The 24727-nt window shown below is 45.9% G+C and overlaps 2 protein-coding genes across 3 annotated transcripts in view; one reads left to right on the forward strand and one right to left on the reverse strand.

Annotated features, from left to right (window-relative positions):
* The window catches only part of LOC146185731 (uncharacterized), a 624411-nt gene that overhangs the window by 410652 nt on the left and 189032 nt on the right, over window positions 1-24727 (reverse strand). The gene's annotated exons all lie outside the window — the stretch shown is intronic.
* LOC146185732 (hemicentin-2-like) overlaps window positions 1-24727 on the forward strand; it is a 182347-nt gene that overhangs the window by 122499 nt on the left and 35121 nt on the right. The window contains exon 2 of the mRNA XM_084606658.1: window positions 19018-19347. Within this exon, the coding sequence (XP_084462784.1) occupies window positions 19018-19347 (330 nt within the window). The remainder of the gene's footprint in view (window positions 1-19017; window positions 19348-24727) is intronic.

Below are 24727 nucleotides of genomic sequence, written 5' to 3' on the forward strand. Positions count from 1 at the left end.
GCGCCCCGCAGGACGCTCGTCCGCGAGCACGTAAAGGCGCAATTTCCGCGCCAGCTCAGCGCTTTTCAAGCTTCGCCTCCGCGCGCACATTGGGGCCCACGCGAGACGAGGCCGTTCGATTTGCAACTGGCGCTGCTACCGCAGTTGCTGGTGGCTGAACGCAGGCGTCTACCTTGAAACGCCGTACGCACCACCGGCCGGTCGAATCGGACTGATGCTCCAGAGACGTTTTTCTGGACCATACAGTATACTATATGGCTGGCTACCTCTTGGCGGCGCATCTGTCGAGCCTTGAAGATTCCTGGGCGTTTTCTATCCCATTCTATTGGTACAGCCTTCTTTATATATTTGCCGGCAACGTTGTGCTAAGACAGCCTTGGAAGCTCCGAGGGAGAAAGTGAGGGAGTAGCGTTGGAGCAGGGTGAGAGTTATTCGCTGCACTCTGAAGATACGGCAGCACCGGGAGAGATGGAAGCGGGTGCAGGGAGGAGCTATTGAAGAGCTATTTTGGCGCCGGAATCACTGGCAGTTTTAAAAACGACTCGGCTCTGGTTGCCAAGCGGAAGTCCCTCAGGCCATTTCTCGCCGCTCTCGGCATCGAACGAATTTTATTCCGCAGCGCCTGCGCAATAAGCGCAGGAAAATGACGCCGCTTCGGTACGTTTGCTGTGCCGGTTTTTCGGAAGCTTAGCAGAGTTTTTACTCAGCCGACGCCATTTGCGTCCGTGGAGTGATTGCACTAGCTGCTTCTTTTATCACGGAGCACTACATTTCAGTGCAATCGCCAAGCTGTTTGGTCGCATTAATGGCGCGGCACTATTCTTATTATGGCTTCGCAAACGTTCCTGACAAAGGTAACTTATTTCGCCGCTAGGCGTGCTCGTCATAAATATGTATGTCACACTCCTAGCGATATCATTCGCGAAAACAAGCCTGCTTGGTGTCTCGCTTTTAGTGCATTAAATGGGGCTGTAATGCTTTCGACGATTCGTAGTTGTGATGTTTTTTACAGGCAGAAAGAATATGCTGCGGGAGCAGAATACCTGCCGCATACCCTGGCGTGCACATGCAAAGAAGCACCAGCGAACCGCATGCTCCATCTGGCATCTGGGCTGCCTTTTGGCTCGATGGTGTCCTTGGAACAAACACAAACCAAGGCTGCCCATTCCTCTGTGCATTTACTGGCAAGGAATGTCGCTGATCTGTCGGGCGCCGTAGAAGTTCTCGAGCGCTGACCAGTAAAAAGGCGCTCAGAATTTTGAGGTTTATGTTTTATGAGGTTTAACGTCCCAAAGTAACTTAGGCTATGGGAGATGCCCTGGTGAAGGGCTCGCGAAATTTCGACCACCCGAGGTTCGTTAACGTGCACTGACATCGCACAGCACACGGGCGCCTGTCTTTTCGGCTCCATCTAAGAGCGAATGCCACGGCCGAGATTCGATCCAGCGTCCTTGGATTCAGCCGTCGAGCGCCCTAAAATTATGAAGGCTTCGGTATATAGGCTCGCTTTTCATGTAACCAATTACGTACAATTCGATTAGATTAACCACGTATTGGTGGAGAAAACAGCTGCTATTGCTGCGCAGCCAATGACTTCGAAAAAAAAAATCTAAAATATAGCTCTTTCGTAATTATGAATTCGATTTAAGGCTTAAAATTCAGAACGTATTCCTATGTTTTTCCTGAATTTTTTTTTTTTCTGGATGGAAGTTTCAGACAATCACAGTGAACACTCGCTAGGATATAGCGAGAAAAAAAGAATAACTGCGTAGCTCATAACTTTATTTAAGGTTAGCTGAGGCTCCTACAAGAACCATAACTATAGCGAAAATATCCTGTAAGTAAGAATGGCTCGTTAAACTCGGCGATTTCGGTATGGTAGATGTTAAAACTTCCCTGTTCTGTTCGCATGTTCAAATATGAATGGTGTGAAGAACGAAGAAATGTTTTGCATGAGACGGACCACAGAAATGTCCTAAAATGATTTGAGGGCAATAAACGAGGGAAGGGCGATGAAAAACGTTCCGAACAATGACAGAGTTCCGTACCACCCGAAAAATCCTTTTTCTAATGTGGACGCGTAGACGTTTTTAGCAATCCGTTCCGTAGACGTTTACTTACAGTATTGATTGATTGATAGAGGGATATTGTTAGTGTATGCAATAAAGAATAAAAAAAAATATTTTAAGCTTCTATGCCGCATAATGCATGTGAAAGGGCAAGTGAAGGACAGGTGGCATTCACTGTAACTCCTATACTTTTGTGCATTACACTAATGAAAACCGTCCAGAGAGCTGCGCCCTCGACCAGGACTTCTCGGCGCTTGATTTTATACATTAATATACAAGTGCACGCTAAAGAAAAAAAAAGAGGGGGGGGGGAGGTTGGGGGGGAGGGGAGCACACGAAATGGTATTCTGTCTGACAAGCTTCAGGTAGCGCACGTGAAGTGGCACGCTTCGTTTAAAACTGCCAGATTGTCTCCCATTGGCCGTGTGACTTACCGCCAGTTTTCATTATTCCGAATACTCAAAGGGCAACAAATCATAGCGAAGCTTCCACCTTTGCCTACTCCGTCAATGAAACGAACTTCGCACTGGTAAACCGCTCGACTATCTCCCGAAATGCATAATCGCTGCCTGAGGGACCAGTGCCGGCCCAGAAGCCAGTACTCTACTTATCAAAGTCGTCGCGTGGCCCACTCACTTTCTCCATTTATCATGGTCTTAATTTGGCCGGAACGTAAGAAAAAGCCGTGTCACGGAAGCACGGAAGTGACTATCTTTCGAAAGCAATTAGCCCCGCTTCAGAACTGCGCGAGAAAGGAGGTGGTCCGTGCGCCGTGCTTCCGTTGAAACCGACTAGGGCTTCTGCCGATGCCATAATGGAAGCGTCCGTAAAACTACTAGTCAAGCGCAAGCCTTCATTCTTCCTTCCACCCTCTCTCCTTATCGAAGTGCGGCTGCGGCTCTCGAGTGCTTGCGGGTGCACCCAGAGCTATTAATCTTCGTCTTCGTTTATACCTGGCCACTTCGCGTGATTAATCTATCGCCGAGAAAACGGCCGCGGCGGTGGCCTCGCCGGGTTCTTCGCTCTTCGGTTGCTTCTCTAACAAAGCCAAGAAGGGGAAGCCGCAGGCTAGAGCAATGATGATCGATCTCCGTACGCGAACTGTGCGACACGCCGGTGGCCGCCGTTCGCCACGAAAAGCGCTGTCGAGATGTTTATCGGCGCGCATTTTCAAAAAACGAAACAAAGACAAAATCGAGACGATAGATATTATGCGCACTGGTTTTACGAGCTCGCCTTCAGTACAGATAACTGAGAACATCAGTACTGCTAGCCACATGAAACAATTGGTTATGCGCTGACTGCTAGAAACTCGGTTGATGTGAAATTGAAGGCGCAGTATAAAAATGAGGGCGAAAAAAATGAAATGAGATAAACAAAGCAGATTAACAAATTTGGGCGGTTCAAGCCGATCGAACCTAGTTAATCCTGTGCATTGTTGCGCTTACGTAGGAACTGGGACACAATCGGAGACGACACAGAACAGATGTGCGCAAACTATCAACTGCAGGTTTATTTCTGAGTGCATGTATGTATAGGCATTATCAAAACAAAAAACAGAATTAAAACAAAAAACAAAAATTCCGCGATCACATCGTCAAGGCAACATATCTTTTAACGTTCTGTCCAGCATTAAAGAACATGCCTTATCCTTCTGACTTGGCTGCTTGTTAACCTAGTTAACGAGCGTAAGCTCACGTTACGAGTACTGGCCGTCGGGCTTATCGCTGTTTAGGAGTCTCGGCCACAGACATGGTGCGACTGCGTTCCCCGTGCCTAGCGAGGTGGTCCTCGCGCTGGGCAGAATTGTCGAGTTCAGCCTGACGCTTGCGACAGAGCGTATACATCGACGGGCAAGACAGCGCATCATCCATGGCCAGAATAAGGAAGCAAGCGCAGTTAAGCAGTTTATATAGCTTTTCTAAAGAAGATGCCATGCGCCGGCGAGGGCACTGGTTTAATATAGCGGCGAGGCGGAGGAGTAGCGCATGGAGCCAACGTTGCATGGAGCAGCTGATGGTCACGTGACTCTGAGGTTGACGTCATTCGCGGTTCGGCCGGCGGCGAGACGCAGATGAAAATGGCGCATGCGCAGTGCCTATAGCTTGCATATATGAATGACCTTGGATAATGTTAGGAGCAGAGCTTGCGCTTTAAATGTCCGCGCCACGGGAAAGCTAAGCCTGTCCACGATAATGATTTCACATAATCTCACTTCGTATAATATCTGTAACACGCGGTTAAGGCGCTGTTGTAAAATTAAAACCGCGGAAACGACAGGATGGAAGCAAGGAGACAGCGCATAGTTTCAGCCGTTTTAAGTCTACAATGTCTCACCAACTGGCCTTCAGCCATGCTCTTTTAGGTTACCCGGCAAGGTACAACAGCTCAGAAAACACAAAGAACGATGCTGCACCCTCTCAGCTGTTGGAGACATTAAGTGTATACTATATAGTGTAACTATTTTAGCTTGGTCTCGGCCCCTTAACTGCGTTCAGGTGAAAACTGACAGATGGGAATCTCGCTTTCTGGTCTGGAAATGAAGTCGCAAAGTGCGTTCTTCATATTTGTCGACGCGTCTGCCGTTGTATTAAAAGAAGTCGGCGGTTATTTGTCTGCAATACCAGCAATCGCCATTCAAGTTCTGAATTTATAAATCAGCACGCAGGTTACTAGTTATTACACCACTCGTGCTCGTTAGCATACAGCCATAACCTACCACTATATGAAAAAAAAAAAAAAAAAAACACCTGGCGAAAGTGTGAAGCCCCGCTTTAACCAAGCCGCACGATAGTTTCTGCGTGGCTTGGGGGTAGCGTGTCTAAGTCGCTTATCGAAGCCTTATACAGGGCTGGATTCCATTCTCACTTTTCCATCTCAAAGGCGAAGTCCGAGTCACTTGGCGGCGCCTTCCATGGAGGAAGGAAAGAACTTGAGAGGCCCTGACGTCACTCTTTTGAAGCCGGCGCGGCCGCGCCGCGACCGGACGCTGCAATGTCTCTCCTCCTCCTTTACCCTCCGCATTTTCTATCTCCGCGACGCTCACGTACCTCGGACCCTCAGCAACGCTGTTGCTGGTGGCCCGAGTTTTCATAGCAACGGCGATGCCGTTGCTAATGGCCCGACTTGGCTAACCCTAAATTTTGACGTCACTTCCGCCACACTTTCTCCAATGCATTGGGAATGGCAAGGGCCTCTCCTAAGTTGTTTCCTTCCTCCATGGCACCTAGCAACTCAGCTATGTCATGTTTCCCGTCCCGAAACGTTATCACAACCGACAATCAATGCCAGGCCATCATCCCCTGCCAGCGACGTGCCCGTCATTTTTCACCCACTACGCAGTCAGCGCCCACTCCGCATTTTGTGGACAACTGGGCATTTAACGTTATCCTGTTAAATGTACAAGAAGACGGGTGCCGGGCACGCTTCACGTTGCTGTTAATAAACTTTATTAAACGTAAAGGCGTGGCATCGGTATGAAGCTGCCACGGTTCATTTTATTTTACGTGTCCTGACACATCTCCAAGCTCTAGTTCTCCACGTACCTTTCGAATTCTGCACACTATAAAAGAAGGTGCGAAATATTAGACAAAAACAAGTAGGATGCCCCAAGGAGAGGTCCTTTAGTCCAGAAGCGCTTTGGCGGCTTCGAAACCATCGGCGTAGCTAGCTAAATCAGTCAATAAGTTATTATAAATCACTGGATGGATGTACACTCTTGTACTTGTAATTGGTGCTATATGGCTGGGCGCCTGCTTTTAACGCATTTATTCAGAGGCCTCTTCTCAAGGAGGCGACGCCGAAGTCCCACTTTGTTAGGCAAACGTGAAAACCAATATCGACGGCTAGCCCGCGAATTATTGGGCGATGGCAGCGCTGGCTCTAAGTGTTGCCGCGAACGTATACATAGAGAAGCAAATAAAATGCTCTACACTAATAGTACCCGGCGACTACCTGCTAACTAAACACCGGAACTTTTAAGATTTGCGCATTTAAGGGAGGTAACAGAAGCTGAAAATGTTACTGGAAGTGTCTGTGAAAATCAAGAAGTAAAAGAAATTGCATGGTCATGCGTGTTTCAATGACCTCCGTGAATTAGAAGTGATGGTAATGTCAAGAGATGTTAGAGGCCGACCGGCATTATTCCTGCTGTTTTATAGTATTTCTACCACACCCCCCTCTTCTGTGCCCTCAAGATAGGATACTCTTATTTCGCTTTACCGTTCACATTCCGCGGGGCTTTTTTTTTTTTTTAATTTTATGATCACTACGCATTTGAGTTCTTTACGAGCCCGCCGCTAAATGCTTCGGAACGGACGTAGAGAAAACCAGCAGGAGCAGCAGCAGGAAAATGAAATGTCCGTTCTGGAACATTGGAGACCTGAAACGGCACTTCCGCGCGAGGACATCTTAAGGAAATGTTCGCAGGCTCGCCCCTATAGTCTGAACCCCACCGAACGGCATCCGAGGCCACGTGCCGGGAACCCCATTGCGACGAGCGTACAGCGAAGTCATGTTCACATTTTCAGCTTTATTTCTCTTAGTGCGCGCGGTGGGTTCTGCTGGGTGACAGGAGAAAATGTCCTCGGTCGTTACGGGTGTCTTCGCGGAGCGCAGCTTCGGCACCAGTTGAGGGCGCATTACGCTTCGAATCTCGACTTTTGCGGGGATTTTTACCGGAAGTAGTTAGAGGCGAGTTCGACTGCATACCAGAAGACTCAGAAATGCAGCAGAGTCGAAGGCCCATTTCAAAAGTTTCTGAAATAAAACCCACTACTTGCACTTCGCTTTGGCGCTTGCCGCGCCATTTTCCCCAAGAAATGAAGAGTAGAGAGCGCCGGAGGGTAGTTTGGTTCAGTGGATATAAAACGTGCGTGTTTTCAGCTCGCATCGAATGAAAGCAGCTGAAAGATGTTTACGTCGTCCGAGATCTTAGGCACCAACTAAAGCATATGCCTGAGCGGCTAGCACATGACGCTAGTGCCTTGCCGTGAGATGGGGGAATGTAGCGGGAATATGGCGAAGTGAGCCGAAGTGTAATCCCTGCATACCAGTGCACTTCTTTGCACTAGCCACTACGTCAATGAAGGAAAGGCATTTCCTTTATTTCTGCCACATAAATAACTTAAAGGAGGAAAGCTATTACAATAACAAAAAGCCGGCTTCTAAGCCGGCTTAGATTGCCTTGCGAAGATGTGATGACTGCTGGCGAGCGATGAGCTCCGCGGAGATTACCTCAGCATATATGCTGCTCTCCAGCAAATTTTATGCCAACACTGAGCACAAAGTTAGACCAAAAGCATTTTTGTTTTCATTGATAAAAACGGGAAAAGTCTATACATTTTGCAAAGCTCATACCTGCCGGCCTTTCTTCTACTCGTTTCTTTGCTGTTAATTGTTTTCTTGCATTTGAGAAGTTTGTTGAAGTATAATTGAGGCCGCATATTTGATGTGCTGCATATTGTTTTAACAAACAGAACTACCACTGCTCACAGGGGCACACATTTTAGGTTCTACGCACTGCTGCACAGAATATTAAAAGAAAGCAAAAGATCAAGTTAGGCGATATAAATATAGATAATCTCCGAGACGCTGGGTGACACTGCTGCATGCAAGGTAAGCAACTACAGCACAACTGAAGACAAGCTGTATTTTACTCAATGAAGGAGTGTTGAGTATGGAGAGCATCCATAAACAAAAGCTGCAACATGTCAAAGAACTTACTTGGCCCTGTAATGTTTAAAAACATTCTGATTAAGGCATCCGATAATTTTACCGCAAGCTGTCTACTAGTGCAGGCAGCTCATTGCCCCCTATTTTTAAACCTTACCATAGAATCGTTGCGGACACAGCAAAAGACAACTGTCGGTATTGTATACTTGTGCTAAATTTCTTTTTCAAGTCAGGGATTCTGGGGTACGCTTTTAGCTTTCAGGCAACTGTGTAATATCGTAACATACTGTTAAGCACATATTGATTGGAATGGGCTAATAGTGTTTGGAAGTGTTATATATATATAATTGGTTCACAGGAAGGGAAAGGTATCTGTCAAACTTGTTTCTGTGGACACCTGAACCGCGCCATAAAGGAAGGGAGGAAGGTGGGAGTGAAAGTGGATGGAGAGAAAGAGGAGCCGTAATGGAGGGCTACGGAGTAATTTCGACCACCTGGGGATCTTTAACATGCGCTGACCTCGCACAGCACACGGACGCCTCTTCGTTTCGCCTCCATCGATACGGAGCCGCCAAAGTCGGGACCGAACCCGACCTCGTGTAGGCGAAACAAAGAGGCGTCCGTGTGCTGTGCGATGTTGCAGAATTTAGTTTTCGAGTTTTTTTTTTTTCTGCGCTCGCACCAGTTATTTAGTTGGTTAGTTTGCGGGGCTTGGACGTTCCAAAGCGACTCAGGCTAATGAGAGATGCCGTAGTAGAGGGCTTCGGAGTGGTTTCTACCACCTGGGATTCTTTAACGCGCACTGACATCGCACAGCACACGGGCGCCGTGCTTTTAATTGGAACTGCCACAACAACTAATGGGCTGCGCTTAATTTTGAGGATAATTGTGGCAAAACTATGGAGTATTTTAAGATACTTTTAAGGAAAAAATAGTAGAAATATTCTAAGCTGCCGATTTCCAGCAAAACATTGCTTCTGAACTTTGTTGTGCGTTAACAACGAGTAATTAAGGCTCTCATGGAAGTCGAATGGGCAGAGGATTTGAGAATTATTAGCAAGCAACTAAAAGCCGACCGGGAGAGGATTTGAGGGTGTAATGATTGTTATCGTGAGTTTGTACAATATGCGAACAAATTGCGCTCATAAACACTTTCCCAGAAAGCGACCAAACTCTCTGGGTATGTGGCGCCGAACTCAAACAAGTACTCGCCCGTGTGCCACTGAAATTAAAAAAATAAATAACTGAAATTTATGCTCTCCAGAAATAACGGGAATGGTGCGGGCATACATCCGAGCATTCTTCTAAGGAACAATATTTGCGTTTTTCACGAGTTCCGCCCTCTTTAAATCCAATTTGCCTCCCGAGGCTGAATGATCTTTTTGTACATGTACATCGGCACAGAATACGAATACCTTAAAAAAAAGAGGAAAAAAATAAGAAAGCAAAACTCATAGCCTGAGAACGGTCAAGAAAAGACTAAGCGAGGGACTAATGTGTGCGTTGTACACAGGCGAAAAAATTCCCCAGAACGCGAAAGGAGAGACTCGTGACGATTAATCCGGTTGAGTGAAGGCAAACGCGGGGGACACGGGCGGCGCTTGTAATGCGGGCCCATGAAACAAAAGGCCGAGAGCGCACAGTGAAAAGGAAGACAAATGAAAGCCCAGAGAAAGATTAATTTTGTTCCCACGACGAGAGAAGCGCGCGCGCTTCAAGGCAAAGTTCTTCCGGTCTAGCGTCGGGATAAAACTGCGGCCGGCGGGAATGCGAGAATAACGTGGGACACAGAGACGATAAGTACTCCTTAGAACAAAGAATCGGACTGCAGGGGTTGTACTTGGCCTGATTATCTAAAGTAATGTTTGATCTTTCCTTAGCTTCTGGGAAAATATAGCAGGACGGAAAGCGGTACGTGTATCTAAACCGTCTCCTGTCGCGATTACTTTATACGCAGGTTAATAGTATATTATTTATGTAAGTCGCGATGGGTGAATTTCTCGGCTGCTAATATTGTAGGTAAAAAGTTGAGTCACGCTTTCTAGAGAAACATTTATTTTGCTGACGTTTCGACTAGAAGCTGATCTTCATCAGGACAGAACATGCAGCGTGCCTGTAGGACGAAATGGAAGGTTGGAGGAGGGTAAAAATAGTAAAGAGGATTTAGCGGCAAGGGAGTAAAAGGGTCTACAGCAATGGTTTGGACAATAATATTTGTCAGCGACAAGAATAGTTGCAAAATGTTAAATTTAGAGAAATAGGCCCAAGGTTTGAGGGGAGAGGGAGAAAATAGATGGTACACAGAAAGAAATGGAAATGACATCAAATGTCTGTTATGCATGCGGGGAATGCTCTTATTCTTTTGAGCCACTGGTGTTATTCTCTCGCGGCCATCATAATGTTTTGCTAGAGGAAAGCAAGGTTTGTTTCTAAGTGCTTGAATGAAGGGCATTGGTTGGGGATAGAGTTTGCTTGCGGTCTTGCGAGAACTTTGAGATCTGAACCCACTGCCTCCGAAAACAAGTTAAATCACTCGGAGGTCGTGAAATTGAATCCAACCAGCAGCAGTGGTTGCTTTTTCTTTTACGTTTTGTGTAGGTTTATTTCAATTTCAAAATAATTATGGTCCTAATGACGCGTACGGGAATGCGAAATTATCACTCTTTGTGGCTGCAGTGATACTGCAAATATATCTACAAACGTTTGCGGACAAGAGTGGCGATATTATGGCGTTCTCGCTGCGACTAGAGATGCATAGTTTTACGTGGCCTAGTATCAAAGCGTAATAGGACAATTAGTAGGCTTTGTTAGTACCTAGCACTGCTGACTTCGCGCATCTGGTCGCATTTTTGAGGTCTTGTGCTTCTCTGTACCGTCGCCATACCTCTTCTCAGAAAACAGAGCTGACGTATTTGCGCGAGCGAAGTTGTAGATGGTTGTTAACTGTCCATTGCGCCCCCCCCCCCCTTCCCCCCTTACACATTACTGGACGCTGTTACAGTCTGCGGACGACTGATGTGGTAGATGGAATCCGTGGCGTCCGCTCCCCACGCTTATTCTGTGAAGCACGCCACCACGTGACCGGTATCGCAATGCCATCTGCACTCCTAGCGGCTCTCTGACGGTGCCCTCTCCACGTATTCTCTTTTTACGGCACTTTCTCCACTATTCGACGCTGCCCGCTGCGATGGGCCCCGTGGCGTTCCGATGTAATTAAGACATACAGCTGGCGGTACATACGTCGTCGGTTCGAATGCCTGTCGTAAATTGACCTTGACTTTACTAACAGATGCGTGCTAAATGGGAAGCGAAACGGTGCGGCATCACACGGAACGCTGTCCGAAGAACGGTTGAGTCACTGTTTTCATACGAAGACGAGTAAATTTGCGCCACCTGGAGGTCCGCTAGCGATACCCTCATTCGCCGCCATATTTCTCCTCACGCATGCGCACATCCTCCGGCACACATGCACACACAGAGAAATATATATAGATAAAGGTGATGAACTGAGGGGATAATTAGTGTGCGTCGTATGCAATACTGACCTGGAACAAGTCGGTGCATAGAGCTGTGCTAATGAGGCAAAAGTGAACGCTGGCCTAAATTACTGTAAATTTCATAGCATTTAGCTTTCAGGTGTTATTCCGCATATTATTATTTTACTGTTTTTCACCTAGTTCCGGCTTCGCTATTCATTACTCCGGAAGGAGAAGTTTGAGGAAACTAATCATGTACTATTGGCCTCCGTACAAAGCTCGCCGGTTTGAATCGGGGTTTGACTATCTTATTCGTGAAATTAAAAGATGTTGCTTTGTTCTTGTGCGTTACACGCTCAGCTAACCATACCGATATTTTCGCATCAGGCTGCGATCTCAGCGACCATGCGGTCTCCTTGAAATATGGGAAAAATTGAGGTTTTTAATTTATTTACTTACGCGTTTGCAGGAGTTTGCCAATGATTGTTGGTATCAAAACATTTGAAGAAAGGCACGCAAGAGTTAAGCATCTACGAATTATTTTGCGCGAGAGATCGTGTTAGCAAAGATGACTTACTGTTCCCGTGGAAAACATGTGCGCTATTGACAAGTTCCAGTTTCGGGCTGTTTATATACGCAAACGAGTGTTCTGCGAAAGTTTGTCGTTCTAGATGCTTTATGTTGAAATTGTAGTCACTGACGCGTCGGAATGTTGCTAACAAACCGTTCCGTTTCAAAGCCTGTACTGCTTTATTGATGATACAAGTGCAGATGAGCGCACACTGTGAGCATCTTTCGGAACACAATATTGCTCAATGCAGACGGGCACCTAGGAAATAAATTTTTTTTCCGTTTCAATGCAGTAGAGGTTCGCCCCTGTTCGCAGTTTACTCTTGGCAGAGGTATCGGCGCTTTTGCTATTATTCGAAGGACTGTGCGTGTACTCGGTGGCGGCACACATGCGTTGTCCCTGGCATCGTCGGTTTGATGTCATTTGGTACAATTCACGATGTTTCCGGTTTTGATGACGAAAGCGTTCTTGCAATGGACTGCGCTTTCCGAAGACGTTGTCAAGCATGTGCTCACGAAGGTTCTTTTTTGCCTTTGATTAAAAGCAATAAGAACAAATTTAAACAATATTAATTCTGCACGTGTCTGTGTACAAACATCTAAGATTAAACAAACGTAAGACTCGGCAAGTAATCTTGTTGCACGGAGAGGGAAGCAGTGACTGTTACCATGGATACACGGGTTTGTTGTTTTGCCTCGCCTCTTCATACAAAACCACGACACGTAAACACAACCTGTGGTGTGTGTGATCCATTCGCCTCTCCTTTGTAGCTTGAATTTTCGCTACCGCGTCTTATGTCAGCTCCGTTTCGCTCTTGGTCCATTTGCTGTGCGGCAAATGTTCTTGGACTTGGTGACGTTGACGCAGAATTTGAGGCTCGCAACGCTTTTCTTCGATCTCCGTTACTTCGTGCCATTATTTTTACTTATCTTCTACGCCGAAGCGGATTTGATTAAAGCGGCACACAAGTGGAAATGGAGCCTAGCGGGCGAGAGCCAGGGACATTTTCTCCACTTATAAGTTTTTCTTTTGTTTCCCATAAAAATAAAATAAATGAGAGACATCGGCCTCTTTCTTGGGAAAGCCTCTTCGGCTGAGTGAGAGAAATGGCCGTTCTTCAAGTGCCATTTCCATGTACAATAGCTCTCTTTTATTTTCATCACTCCTTCCTAAAGCTCCCCTTGGAACTTCGGCAATGGCTAGCGATTGTGTGTGGCCATTACTATCTGCTGTTGATGTCAAAACAGATATGCGGACACGCCAGTAAGCGAATGCCGTGTATTGTCCCACTGCTAAAGTTTTAAATGAGGCATACGCCTCCCTGCTTATGCAGTATGTATAATGGTGCAACTAACCGCGGTTCTTTTTTTGCATAATTTTTTAATATATACCACACAGAAACCTGTTTCCGCACTGAGATGCGTGCAGTGAAAAAAATAAATAAATAAAATTAGCTTTTAGTCATGACGGGAAAGTTACTCGATCTTTATCAGGAGCAAGCAATTAGACATCTCATTAAGCGAAGGGCAATGACCTCAAATAAAAAATACCATTGTACTTACTTAAATTTGCCAGTTTCTCAGCTTGTTTCATTTCTGATACCTTTGAGCAGAGTGATATCGCAGCATTTTATTTCAAACCGGCTAACACTAGCCAGCCCACTCTGGTACGATGGTTCAAACCGCTAGTAGGAGCTCCGAGCTTACGTTAAGTATGCGGCAGGTTGACGCCCGCTGGTGTCCCTAGCGATGGTTAAAGACCCAGAGTATAGTGGTTGATAGAGTCAGAATAAACTAATTTGTGGGAAACTACGTACACAGTGCAGTCTGTTCTTTACTGAAAGTCAGCGCGAAAAAGGGGTACTCTATATATATTGACAGACCGCAGCTTCAGCGACCAACAAGCATCTTCATTGCTCCATTAGCATTATGTCCACGAAGGAGAAAAACAAAGTAACAAAATATACCATGCATGCAGAGAAAAAAACAACAAGAAAATGCACTAAAAGGGGTTGCCATAGACTGGAAGAGCACAAGAATTGAGGGTAAGTGCGATGGTGCACTAGGAGAGAGCGTTACAACAATTTTACATTTTCGACGCGTACGATACTTTAAAGAAGGGCCTGTCAAACCAACCTATAAGCAAGGGGGGGTAAGTTGTTTGGATTGCTTTTCATGTTTTTTCTAGAGCAAATGTGAATACAACGCAACTTATGCATTGATTTGCAGTTGGCGTTGTGTCTTCTCTTTCTTCCTTTACGGAATGGCGTTCTGCTGTTCGCGATCATGGTCTGTGAAGGCCGTAGACTGCTTCAGTTCCCTGCAACGTCGTTGCGTCACACATTACCATGGAGACGTTTAGACAGAACAAGCAATGACACGTGGAGTCAAGGTCAGATCGAAGTGCAGCAACACCGAAGCACTGCCTTGTCATTTGGGATAGTGCTCTCGTCTAATGTCCCGCTAGAAACGGTTCGGGCAAGAGAGGAGCCGCGCTGTGGCTCTCTAGAAACCAGCAAGAAACCGATAAAGCCTCTACGTGTGCAGTTATGAATAGCAGTGAACGAATTTACTTTCAATGCAAAGTTTCGCATTACCAACTTTGTCAACCGGTGTATTGCCCCGGCACTCATGCATATTTTGCTATATTTTTAATTTGACATTCACGCGTTTAATACCTCGGTTACTCAACCATTCTCTGCTTTGTAGCGAATTAGCGAGGCGTGTCTTGTTCTTACTGTCAATTTACGTCAGTTGCTAGTAAGTACGCGTGACTTTTGCGAACATCATATGCTCGGCACTGCACTTTCACTGAATTCATGCGGGTTTCTCGTAAAACTGAACTTGTGAAATTTAACTCACGAACTTTTGTGAAGACAGGACTTTCTGCTGATCCACCCCGCTGAAAGAATAATTTCTATCTGGTGCGCTGACTGCGCAACCCTTTCCAGCTGTTTGTTTCCTTCTTACCAATGACTGTTTTCTTCTCGATAGTCTTCTTTTGTTGTGTAGAACAGCGCGAAAAAACGACAGGGACGAAGGAAGACAAAACAGAAGCTTGGGCACGTTGGTAATCCATTGTGTAGAACAGCGCGAAAAAACGACAGGGACAAAGGACGACAACAAGACCTATTTTCATGGTCCGTTTTACAGATATTTATTTGAAAAAGTATCACCAACCTTTAGTATTTGTATATTCGCCGTGGGCGAGACCAATGCATATTATCCAGCCCTACCGTAAACAAACTAAATGCATAAAGTTTACCCACCTGGTTTAAACCTCACTTATCACTAAACCGCGATAAAACAGGCGGTAGAGCAGTTGTTGTTGCTTACGTTAGATTTATGTCAGCAATATAGGCTGGTATTGCGAAAACGCCGGTTCTTTCTAAATTTCGAAAAAAAAAAAAGGAAAATACTTTTCTTATTGCTCTAATTCCGGCAAACCAAGCGTTTTTCGCGCGCACATTGTTTCCGTCAGTTATTATTTTTTTTTATCACACTTCCGAAAAGAAGCGATCGCGAAAGAACCAAAGAAGTGTCTGTTCCAGGGAAGAGGCAACTGTGAGGAGCAGTGGGAGGAAAAGGCGAAGAAAGAAAACAAGGAAAAGTCACAGAGTTCGAGAATCAGGCGACGACGACAAGCATCGAAGGGGCGTGAGTTTAAGACGTTAATCTTCTGCGTCGGTAGTTGCGAGAGAGAGTCGCACCCGGCGGTTCGAAGGTTGTGATCAGGCACCGGACACGGCCATTCATCATCCAAAGACAAATTCTCGGCCCCAAAAAACGACTTTTTCGCAGTTACGGGGGCGAGCAATAAGACACGCGGCAACAGCACACCGCCAGAACTACAGAGGGAGCAAGTAAAAAAGAACTAAAAAATTGTAACTTCGAAAAAAAAAAGAAAAAAGAAGCAGAACGGTGGATAGTGTATCGAACGGCTTCGCTAGAACCGCTCTCTTATTTTTCTGGCAGGCCACGTTCAATGGCGCCAATTGAAACGCCATAAAGAAAAAAGATAAAAAAAAAGAGTGAGAGCTGGAAACAAACGGCCAATCGCAATGGTTTCTTTGGAACCCGGTTTTGGCGCTCACTCTTCTCCCCTCCGCCGCTTCTCTCGCTCTGGCTTCTCCTTTTCTGTTCTCCTTACTCTTGCTTTGTCAAGCACTATTCGACAGCTGTCCTGGGAATCATTGAACACTCGTTCGTAAGATCAATCATAGGTGTTTCTTCTCTATTTGTTGCCGGAAAAAAGGAGGCGGACAAAATAGCAATGCTCCATCCGTTCTACATTGTTTTCAGCGCTATGACTATTTTATTTGAGTCCACGAAGCGACCTCGTTTCAGTGAAACCATTTTTACGCAATCTTCGTCGTTGTTCGTAGCCTTCTTCGCCGCGGCAGTGTTCCCTTTTTTCTTATAACCTCTATGTGCAGAAGATGACATATGAATATCTTAAACCAACAGTGCTGCAGAAACACCTTGAAAAGCAGTGTTTATTCTTTTGTTTTTTGTCATTGATGTCTTTCCTACGTGCAAATATTTTAAACGCGATAGCATGAATGGCCGCGTTCTCTCGAAATCCAGCGTCTGCGCTCGCGTTGTCGGTTTTGGCAGCGTTGTCGCCGTTGTGAGCTAAAAATCGCAGGTATACCTGTGACAGGTGGTGGTTTACAGGTGACGTGGCCTAGCACTTACTGCTCTGCGGGTTATGTGACGTCAAGATATGGCAGGAGCTACCGATTCGGGCAGCTTGTTTGAGATAAGAGGCCGGAATAAGAATCGAATCCGGAACCATTGGGACCCGAGCGACATATGCTAACCATAATCCACACATCTAGGCATTGTGGCTTGGTTTACTGTATGTGGTTTACTGTATGTGTGTTCTACGTGCGCGTCATGTGCGCGTAGGTTGGCCTTTCAAATAACGTATTCTCTTGCAAAATATAGCGGAATAATGGACGCGCACAGCCACGTGGGTTAGCGCAGCACAGTGCATATTCGCGTACGACGAACCGCCCGATATTGGTACTATATTGGCAATGCATAGGTCCTAAATCGTGCCAGACATTGTCAACAGAATACCAATATCGGACCAATGGATTGTGCTGTCTGAAGCAAGGCGTGTCACAGACGGGAGCTATTAACGCCGGCGCATAATATTCTTAAAAGCTGAGCGCAAGTGTCGCCTAAATATTTTGCAGTTCACTTCGCGAGAGTAGCAAAAGAGTGTACGAAAAGAAGTGATTCAAACGCATATACACGCAACAGTACCGCATTTAGCCTATTTATCCATACGATGTTTCTGACGCTCTTGCTGATATTTGCATTAAGAATGAATGTCTTAGAGATATCTGCTCCTTTATTAAAAAAAAGCGTTATTGGTTATTTGGAGGCTTGGATTCAGCTTTCCATGTTAAGCTGAAGCCAGCATATTTTCTTGGTGATAGGGCCTAAGATTGCGAGCTTGCCCGACGAATCCAGTTGTAAGGGGAATAAATTCATGCGATTGGAAGACAGGAGCCCACACATCAGGCAGAAAGTACTAATTGAAATGTGGATTTAATAGATGGTTTGAAGGTCTAGCGCTGGCAGTAAATCGGGCACAGCGGGATCGGGATACCAGCCGCAGGGCACAGCTTCAGCGCGAGAGAGATGGGCGCCGGAGACCAGTGATGGTGATGGAGATGCCGCAGCGTTTTCAGTTCTTTGTCTTCTTTACATTAATAAAAATATACGAGCTTTGTGCAGTGGTTAGGTAAAAAAAAAAAAGAAAATTCGTCCGCAAGAAGCGTGGTAGCCCGTTTCGAAGTTCGAATTTTAAGTTAAACCTCGCGGGTATTGTGTTTTTGGGTTTTACCGCTTAACTACGATGTTTGATAAGCACTATTTGCAGCTTCCAATATGTTCCTGCTGCTCGTATTTTCGTTCATAAGCGGCACCACTTTCGATTATTACTGCAACAGTGCATTGCAGGTTCTCTCTTTTGAATAACCCTCTGTGAGTTCGCGGTACCTAAACTTCCAATGAAGAATCTATTTTCATGTCTAACACCAGCTATACTTACGTTTGGCACTTAGAATAGATAATGTGATCCTGAACCTGTGGGTTCAGAATCACATTATCACTATCAGGATCACATAATATTAGTTTAATTAGTAGCAACGTCTACCAGGAAACATATGATACGCACCGCTGTATTTCACCACAGCACTGTGATTCCCACTGTTTCTACAATACCATCGTCCGTTAGTAGACCGTAACAATATAGATTGTTAGGAACCTTTAAAACCATGGTTACGCGATGAGAAGTGCTAAACATATATGTGTGACGTGCAAGTGAATTGCGTAGAGGAAAGTTAATGAATTTTCTAACGTCCTTCTATCATCACGTATTATAGAGTCAGCGATAAGATCATCGATAAAACGTGCACGTCAAAGCATCCAGAAGAACGGCACATCGTGCAGGAAAAGAACGCGATGACCCATATTAGTTTGCGTGGAAAGTAGTCTAACCATATATAACCCTGGCAATTTTTATTCGACTCTGGTTTTAGTTATGTGATATTTTTTTTATTTTTATGTATGCTGAATAATATGCCTATTTTGCAATTCTATAGGCTTGTTTTCTCACTTCACACGTCACGCTGCAATGGCGACATAGTCCGCCAGGTAAATGATAACAATAAGGTTAACACGGACCTTATTCCTTCTTGGCAGTTGTTGTCATGGAAACCCCGGCGACACGCCCAGCTTCATGAAACACGCAAACTATAGGCGTATATCTCGTTTTAAAAGCGGTCCTCTTCGAACACTGGTGAGTCTGACAACAGCGAATTCGACCTTACATTTTCCAAATTATCGCTGAAAACTGTACGAACGTGTTCCAAATGACAAGAGAGGGTAAATTTGAATATTTCCGTCGAATGACATGATTCATGGGTAGTTGCTTCGATTCCTATTCCACTTGGGTAGTCTCTCTTGAACGATGGAACACTCCCGGCGCAGGGAAGGGGACATTACTACATGACAATACTATTGTCCTGTCTTGTACTGTCAAATGGGCGAATTGGTTATCGACTGGACACAACATTCTTAGAACATTCGTTGAATCGAATTAACTGCCATGCGTACATGAAACAGCACATGTCTCGCTGTGTGCTACGGGTGTCATTTTACTGTGCCTTCGCGTCGCTCACAATGGCGGCGTCTTTCTCCCCCGTTCGCAGGCCAGGAGACGACGGTGACGGGCCTGGTGGGCGAGTCGGTGCGCCTTCCGTGCGACGTGGACGTGAAGCGCTGCGGAAACGTCTACTTCATCACGTGGACCAAGAACGTGTCCGACGTCTGGAAGCGCATCTACCTGTACAGCAACGACGTCGAGAAGCCGCTCCAGGAGCTGGCCAACCCGGACCGGGCTGATTTCTTCCTGCGCAACTCGACCGCGCAGCTCGAGATCTTCCCGCTGCGATTGGCCGACGAGGGCCAGTACAAGTGCGACGTCACCTACGTCAGAGGAAAATGCCCTTCCCTCTCCTACGCCAACCTCATCACTCTGGGTGAGTGCGGACTCGGTGAATGTAGTAGTACCGGCCTCTGCGCGCTTTTCCCAAACACCCGCGATATCGAGGGGGAGCAATGCTTTTGACACTCAATATTTAAACGCGTCTGGCGTTGTTTTTCATTCGTAATTCATAAAAAAGGAAACAGTTACGACTTCATAGAATCTGGCATTTGGGACTAAAAAAATTTTTTTTTTCATAGCAATTTTAAACCACTGAGTTCAAGTTTCAACTGCCTGAAAAATAGTCAACCATGCAAAGTTTACCCGCTCATTTCAGATCTCGTGGAATATGCTTATGAGCTTGAAGAGGCTTCGCACTTAAAGAAAACCGTTTTCGTATCATTTGAAACTTCGAAGGAACATTTGTTATTTGGAGGAGGGCGTGAAGTGAACACTACGCAGCCGAAAATCATTTGTCACGCAACACCAACGCATCTGTCGACAATTTAATTTTCTGGACGGTCAATCTCGTCATTACTGAAAGACCCTAGCCGGATCAGGAGAAGCGGCAGCTGCATTGCGTTAAGCTGAAACGCAAATGTTCCTGTGTACTGTGTGATGTCAGTGCACGCTAAAGAACGCCAAGCAGTCGAAATTAATCCGGAGCCGTCCACTACGGCGTCCCTCAGAGCCAATGCCGCTTTGGGACGCTTAAGCAGATATGTCATTTGTCATACATAATACCGAACTCATTCTTTCAAAAACCTTAGTCAAACGTGTATTCTTATTTGTGGTTCTCTAGCGAATTGGTGCGCAGCTCACTCATCAGCAACTACAGTGGGCGAGGTAGTACTTAGACAACTTTACAAGAGCGTTAATAATAGTCTTTGTCCTTTTCAAACCACGCTGACAAAACTGGCATTATATGGAGCCACGGAAAGTGCACCTCAGAAGTGGATGACCAAAAAATTTCCGCGATGATTTTAGATACTCGCAGGGCATTGTTTGATTGCAATAAAAGCTGATCACTTTCAAGTCATCATCCACGATAGCAGTGTAATGCTACACACCCATATCTCAAGAAGCGCAGGAGGTAGAATTGATGGAAGACATCTTCAGGATTTTGTCGGGAAATAAATTTCAATCCTAAATGAGCAATATATATATGTATATATAAAAAGAAAAGGTCGTCGCGGCAACACTCTTCTCTCGTCATTAGTGTTTCGCTATTATGCAAGGCGGACGGACAATTCCGGCTACTCGGCACTACCGGCCAGGAAGGGCCTCAATCAGATCGCTTCCGGTGGCAGCAGAAGAAGTAGAACGTTCATTGTTCATTCCGATAACCGGCCGGAATTTCAGCGGAATCTCCTCTCTCGACATTCATTTTCTTTTTTTTTTTTTTCTTTTATCGGGCGGAACAATGGGGCTCGAAGCTAAACGAAGACCGATATCATTGGCCGCCGACTCGTTGCCGAGCCGCACGCGGCCATCGACAGGCAGCATTCTGCGATTGTTCTCGCGGGTACGGTCATTTTATCTTCATATCCTAATTTCCACTCAGATTTCTGCTCATTTGTGGACTTTTCAGCGCTCATTAAGGGCACCGGAAAATGAGAGGAGAGCAAGAAGCAAGACGAGCCCTCACGAAACCTCAGAACCGCTGAACATAGTAGCGATCCTTAAGACATACATATTAAAAAAAAAATAGTATTAATGAAATGAATTGGACGGCCAGGAAGAAAAGAAACTGCAGAAATATTACGCCCGAAATTTATGCGAAGGCTAATTGATCTTGCCCGCGATTTTGCTCATTTGGACGCTTTTTGCAGCTTTCCGGAATGAGTGAACCGACCAAATTCGGCCCACATTTCGTACTCCTTTGTCCTTTTTATTTCTTTCTCTTTCAGTTTCTTTTTATATACGAGAGTTCCTTCAACGAGTGTCCCTTTAAATGGCCGCAATCTCTTAGCAAGGGGGCCTTGGTATTTTTTCGTGCTAGATTCTTATACGTTCTTGAAAGAGAACATATTCTTCTGTATTGTAGAAGAAATCGAAGCAGAGAAATTGCGTAGAAAGGCCGTCCGCTAATGGACTTTGGTTCATTTCATATACTACGCTATGAACGGTGGAGTGCAATATCACGTAGCGTTTCTCGCAATTAGGAAAAAAGCTGGCATGCCATGAAATGCGATTCGCTGATGGCGTTGCCCAGCTACGCTACTCAGGGGATGAATTGAAAAGTATGATCATTGACTTAGGGAGGCAGAGTTGTATGTTGGGTCTAAAATTTATAGGCTGGTACGGAGTATAGCTAGAAGAATAGTAATGGAGTAGAACGCACTCACGGTGTACTCTCACTTCATGGATGGCAGTCACTACTATTGAAGGGAAATGCACAAAATAGTTTCGTGTTACTTGTATTCGCCCGTGGGCCAGAAACGTGCAGGCTAACGAAAAGGATTCGACTTAAACTGAGGGCAGTGCCCCAAGTCATCGATAGAATATGATAGGCTTAGCTTAAAAAATGGCAGGAATTGGGCAGAGTGGACCAGTGAATATGCGCGTGCTAATGACACCTCAGTCAATATCAAGAAAATAAAGTGGGCATGGACGGGGCATGTAACGCGAAGGCGTGGTAACCGGTGATCGCCACAGTTAACGGGCTGGACTCGAAGGAGAGACAGAGGAAGCAAGGTTAGCTGAGTGGATTATGTTCTAAAGTTTTGCATTGGGTGTACATGTCACCGGACAGGGTCAGTTGCGGAGGTATAGAAGAGGCCTCTGTCCAGCAATGGTTGTTCAGACCTCTTCTACACCTTCAGCTTGTGTGTACCTCTTCATTTCTTTCCCAGTTCGTCATTAAAACTAATTTGGTCCTCGACACTATAGACCTCACTCGCGACGAATAGTATCGTGAATGTAAATAGAACTTTCTTAACAGTATTGGTCGTCTTTGTTGCTTTCAATTTCAAGCTTGGCTCTTAAGCAACGTGGCCAGGGCAGCGTCGAATGCTGGGAAAACAGAGCGCAGTTTATGCCCAGCACTTCCGAGCACATTTCGATGCGGAAGCGAATAATTTAACCTTCAGCGTCGTGGAAGATGTAGAACGCAGCTAATTTTAGCCCAAGCTTACGAGCAATAACTCAACCGACACTTCGCCAGATGAAAACTAGCACCGGGTGCTGGAAAGTACAAAAATTAGAACAGACAAAAGCATAGACTCCGCCGGCCTGCCGAGGAGTAGTTTATAAATTTCACGACGCCACAACGCATTCCTTTTGAGCCCCTTCGCAGAGGCGGCCCCGTTAAAGCCCCCCGCCTGGCTCAGGCTCGAGCGGCACCCAAACCGTAACCGCGAAGACAAATGGACTGCATCCAGAGCCGGCATCCCTTTTTATGGATGTGTTCTGCGGCCGTTCCGTCCCTCCGTCCGTCCGCGAAGCTTCTAAAGGACGCTCGCTTGTGGAGCGCACCGCTACGGCTTCCGTCCTCTCACTGGCCTCGACTAGTGGCCGTATATCAGCGAGAATAATGAAAAGCACCAAGGGCTATGGCCATTAGGCTTAGCTGGATGCGAAGCAAGGTGCCTCCGTAGCCCGCGTTGTATATCGTTCACAGCGACAATGCGACCAGAAATCACTGCCCGCTTAAAAGCGTGCGTCCGCTTAGAGTGGTTTAATGCGAGTGCTGGCGCGCCAAAAAGTGCCGAGAAACGCGAATATTTTTGCCTCGTTCCGAGCTGCTATAGCTCAGACGCGGTTTCGTATGTCGCCGCTCGCGAAGCGGCTGCTTCAGCTGAACACAAACCGCTTTTCTTGTTGAACCTTGAGGAGGATAGCAGTTTAACTGCTCCGTTTCTCTGAACGCGGCCGTGCACCTTATCACTGCCATGCAACGAAGTGCGTTTAATGCAAGCTCGCACACTAGCACGCGCTCGGTAGGCACGTGCGCGTTTCCCTTTAGAGAGGTGTCTGGGCAAGCACGGTGAACTCTGCTGTACGTAGAGAGCGGAAAAAGCCCAAGGAGGAGGAGGAAGATGAGGAGGAAAGGCAGGGAGGTTAACCCGTAAAAGGAACCGGTTTTCTACTCTGCACTGGGGGAAAGGGGTGAGTGGATATAAAAGGTTATAAGAGAGGGATGGGTGCAGTTAGTACAGTCACATCACAGACATGTCACATCACGTCACAGTCATATCACGTAACGTAACAGCAAAATCATAGCCTTTCGATTAGGCCTGGGCTTTTCATAAAGCGGAGCAGTGCCTGGGAGGCCTTCACCGCAGAGTGAAGGTAACCAGAGGTTATTTTGGTAGTCTTTTTTTTTTTTCTTCTTGAAGAGATGAGGATCAGCGGCTTGATGTTAAAAAATATATACAAGGTTTTTACAAATCTATTCATATAAATCTTCACGTTTCGGCGCATGAAGGTTAAGCAACCAAATGTGAAGTGCATTTTATATTAACCGTTTGAGAGACAAACTGTTGTTAAAAAGAAAATACTTTCACCGATGAGGAAATTACTTTATCGCAGAACCCGAATAAACGGAGTGAGTGAAGCCGGAAAACTTTAGCAACTTTGGAGAGCGATAATACCCCATGAGCGTCGGTAAATAACAAGCTGCAGGGTTGTGATAAATATAAAAATCAACTTCTATCGGCTTCTGCAAGAAACTACCAGTAAATATAAAGTTCAACTTGAGCTCGCCCTTGTTTAATTCACGTGTAGAAACGGAAACCACGAAAATTGCGAATACGTGTCACCGTGAATAGCGCGAAATGCTGCGGACCGCGATCATCTTTTTTTTTTTTTTTGCTTCCAGGTAGCATGACGAATTTTCTAACCCTTCCTGTAAGTCGTAGACGGAGGGAGTACCTCGCAGGGAGCGTGTATCTGTACGACGTGACATTTCAAACGCAAGTTCAGCACCGTTCCCGTATGGCAGTATGGCATGCGGGGTCGGAATTCCGCCACCCGTACATGGAAGGCTAAAACATTCAATGTGTTAATTCACGAGCAGGCACCGTGCGTCATTGCCGTGTCCTGAGTACACAAGTACATTAGGAACAGTTTATTTCTAATTAAAATTTCATTAAATGCGCTTTTTTTTTTATTCCGACAACCTCGGCTAGGTTGTGCCAGCGTGACGCGAACGTGGCATATACAAAGACCTCTTCTAATTTATGCTTCCATTTCGAAGTGCGCCAGATTGACCCTATCTGATTGAATTCAGCTTTGGGACTGTTGATCGTTCATGACGAGTACCCCTAAATGAAGCAAAAGTAGAGAGATGCTCGACGATGCTTCGAGGACAGGCACGTGGCGCCAGCTGATTTTGGAAACTAAGCAAGCTGATGATTACCCCGAAAGGTCATGAAGAGAAACAAGAAAGTTTTCCAAACCAGGCAGAGAGGGAATGTAAGCAATAATGAATA

This window comes from Amblyomma maculatum, chromosome 6 (assembly GCF_055883805.1).
Source record: "Amblyomma maculatum isolate TAMU_Amacu chromosome 6, ASM5588380v1, whole genome shotgun sequence".
Classification (NCBI taxonomy): Eukaryota; Metazoa; Arthropoda; class Arachnida; order Ixodida; family Ixodidae; genus Amblyomma; species Amblyomma maculatum.